Source organism: Trichechus manatus, unplaced genomic scaffold (genome assembly GCF_000243295.1).
Source record: "Trichechus manatus latirostris isolate Lorelei unplaced genomic scaffold, TriManLat1.0 scaffold00001, whole genome shotgun sequence".
NCBI classification, from domain to species: Eukaryota; Metazoa; Chordata; class Mammalia; order Sirenia; family Trichechidae; genus Trichechus; species Trichechus manatus.
In genome coordinates this window covers 11,969,797-11,971,790 of record NW_004443937.1, presented here as the reverse complement: position 1 = coordinate 11,971,790, position 1,994 = coordinate 11,969,797, and the positions used below count along the sequence as shown (strand labels likewise).

General features: G+C 54.0%; 1 protein-coding gene across 1 annotated transcript in view; it reads right to left on the bottom strand.

Moving 5' to 3' along the window:
• The window catches only part of SYN2 (synapsin II), a 162,780-nt gene extending 162,671 nt beyond the window's left edge, over window positions 1-109 (bottom strand). The window contains exon 1 of the mRNA XM_023739727.1: window positions 1-109. This exon is cut by the window's left edge and continues 288 nt beyond it. Within this exon, the coding sequence (XP_023595495.1) occupies window positions 1-107 (107 nt within the window). The 5' untranslated portion in view covers window positions 108-109.
• Between the last annotated feature and the right edge of the window lie 1,885 nt (window positions 110-1,994).

The window sequence follows — 1,994 nt, the reverse complement described above, 5'->3', positions numbered from 1 at the left end:
GGCGGCGGCTGTTGGGGCTCTGGCCGCTGCAGGTCTGTCATGTAGCCATTGGGCAGGTTGGCGATGAAGCTGCTGTCCGACAGCCGGCGCCGCAGGAAGTTCATCATCTGGCTGGAGAGGCTAGGGGCGCGCGGGGCGGCGGAGCCGGGCGGCGCGGAGGGCGAGACCGAGGCGGCGGCTGAGGTACGGTCCGCGCTACGCAAGCCCAGACGACCCCCGCGGCGCGAGCCCAGCAGACAGCCGCCGCGGACTGGGCTAGCGAGCCGGGCGGCGCGGCGCTCAGCGCGAGGGGGCAGGAGGGGGCCAAGGGCGGGGCCGCGGATTGCCCCGCCCCGCGCCGCAGAACCGGCGCCGCCCCCGAGCTGCCGGTGGCGCACTGAGCACCTAGTTGTGAGCCTCTCCGCAGCGTGTGTGCGTGTGGGGATGGCATATGAGCCATCCTTCTCCCTCAGGGGAGGGAAAAGGGAGCCAAGAGTCCCTACCACCTTTCTGGTTGGGAGAAAAGAGCCATGGCTTCCTTCCCCCGAGATGGAAGCGAAGGAAACCATTCCCATCCTCTTTGAAAGCAAGAGAGGCGTCAGCTTCCCTACCCTGAGGTGAGAGAGAAAAGAGCCATCCCCCTCACACACACACACACACACACACACACACACTCACCGTATAAAGAGAAAGAAAATAACTACCTCCTTCCCCAGTGCTGGGGAGAAAGGTGCCACGACCCCAACCCCAGGTGAGAGAGAAAGGAATGATCCATCCCCCTCCTCCATACACACACACCCTATGGTGATTAAAAAAAAAAAAAGAACCACCCTTTCCTCAATGCTGGTGAGGAGACATCTCCCCTACTCCAAGGTGAGGGTGACAAGTTACCCCCTTCCACCCTAGTAGGGACGGAAAGGGCTATCTCCTCTACTTTGGGGTGGGGAAAAACGGATCCAAACAATCCTCTCCACCCTGTTTTGGAAGGAGGTGTGGGGTGCATTTCCGGTGCCTGCACTTTTGCATGGCTCATCTGACAGCACGTACTTCTCTCCCTCTTGTCATTAACCAGGGAGAGGAAACCATGGGTAAGGCTGAAGACCACTCCCCGCACCACCCCCTGCTGCAGGAGCCCCAAGGGGGATATCTAAGACTCCCCCAGCCCTCCAGTGTTTTGATTCACCGATATGCATTGCCATCCTATGTACTATCAAGAAGGTCATTTCTTAAAATCTTTCTTTCTGTTAGTTTTCCCAGTTCATTCACTGGTCACAACTGCCTCAGCCTCCATGAAGACTTCTCTGATAGTCTTCTGATGTGCACTCACTAAATCTTGTGTGACCCCTGAGGCTTTGTTTTCACCTCTCATGAGATACACTTATTACCTGTGTTGTATTGGAGCAAAACATGGCAGATATACTTCGTAGTCAGGCCACCCTGGGTAATGTGTGACCTTAGGCAAATTGCCCCCTGAGCCCTTTTTTCCTCAGCTGATAAAAGGGGACAAATAACACTTTTCAAAGCTGTTACATCGATTAAATGAGATCATTTATGTAAAGCACCTGGTACACAGTAGGTATGCCAGTAGTAGTGGCTGAATTCTTATTCTTATTTGAGTTGGTTCTCAGGAAGTATTTATTGGACTGACTGGAATCAATGAGGGGCTTGTCACTAATATTGGCCGGCAGATCACGCTTCCTGTGTCCCAGCTGGCACTGAGTTTCAGGCCTCAAGACGCACAATCCATCTCTGAGCCAGAGACCCAGTGGTGTCAGAGAGGCCTCCACCCAGTTATACTAATGCAGTGGTCTTCCTGTCGACAATGTGCCATGCACAGTGGTAAAAGCTGGGAAAACTGATATAAGTGGAAAGCGATCCCTGCTGTAGGAAGCTCACAATCTATGTGAACTGGGGGATTAAGAGGGCAAGAAGAGACACACAAACAATGACTCACAATCGGACGTATAATACAGTTGGGCAAGGTAGTTTAGGAACACCAAGAAGAGAGTGATCAT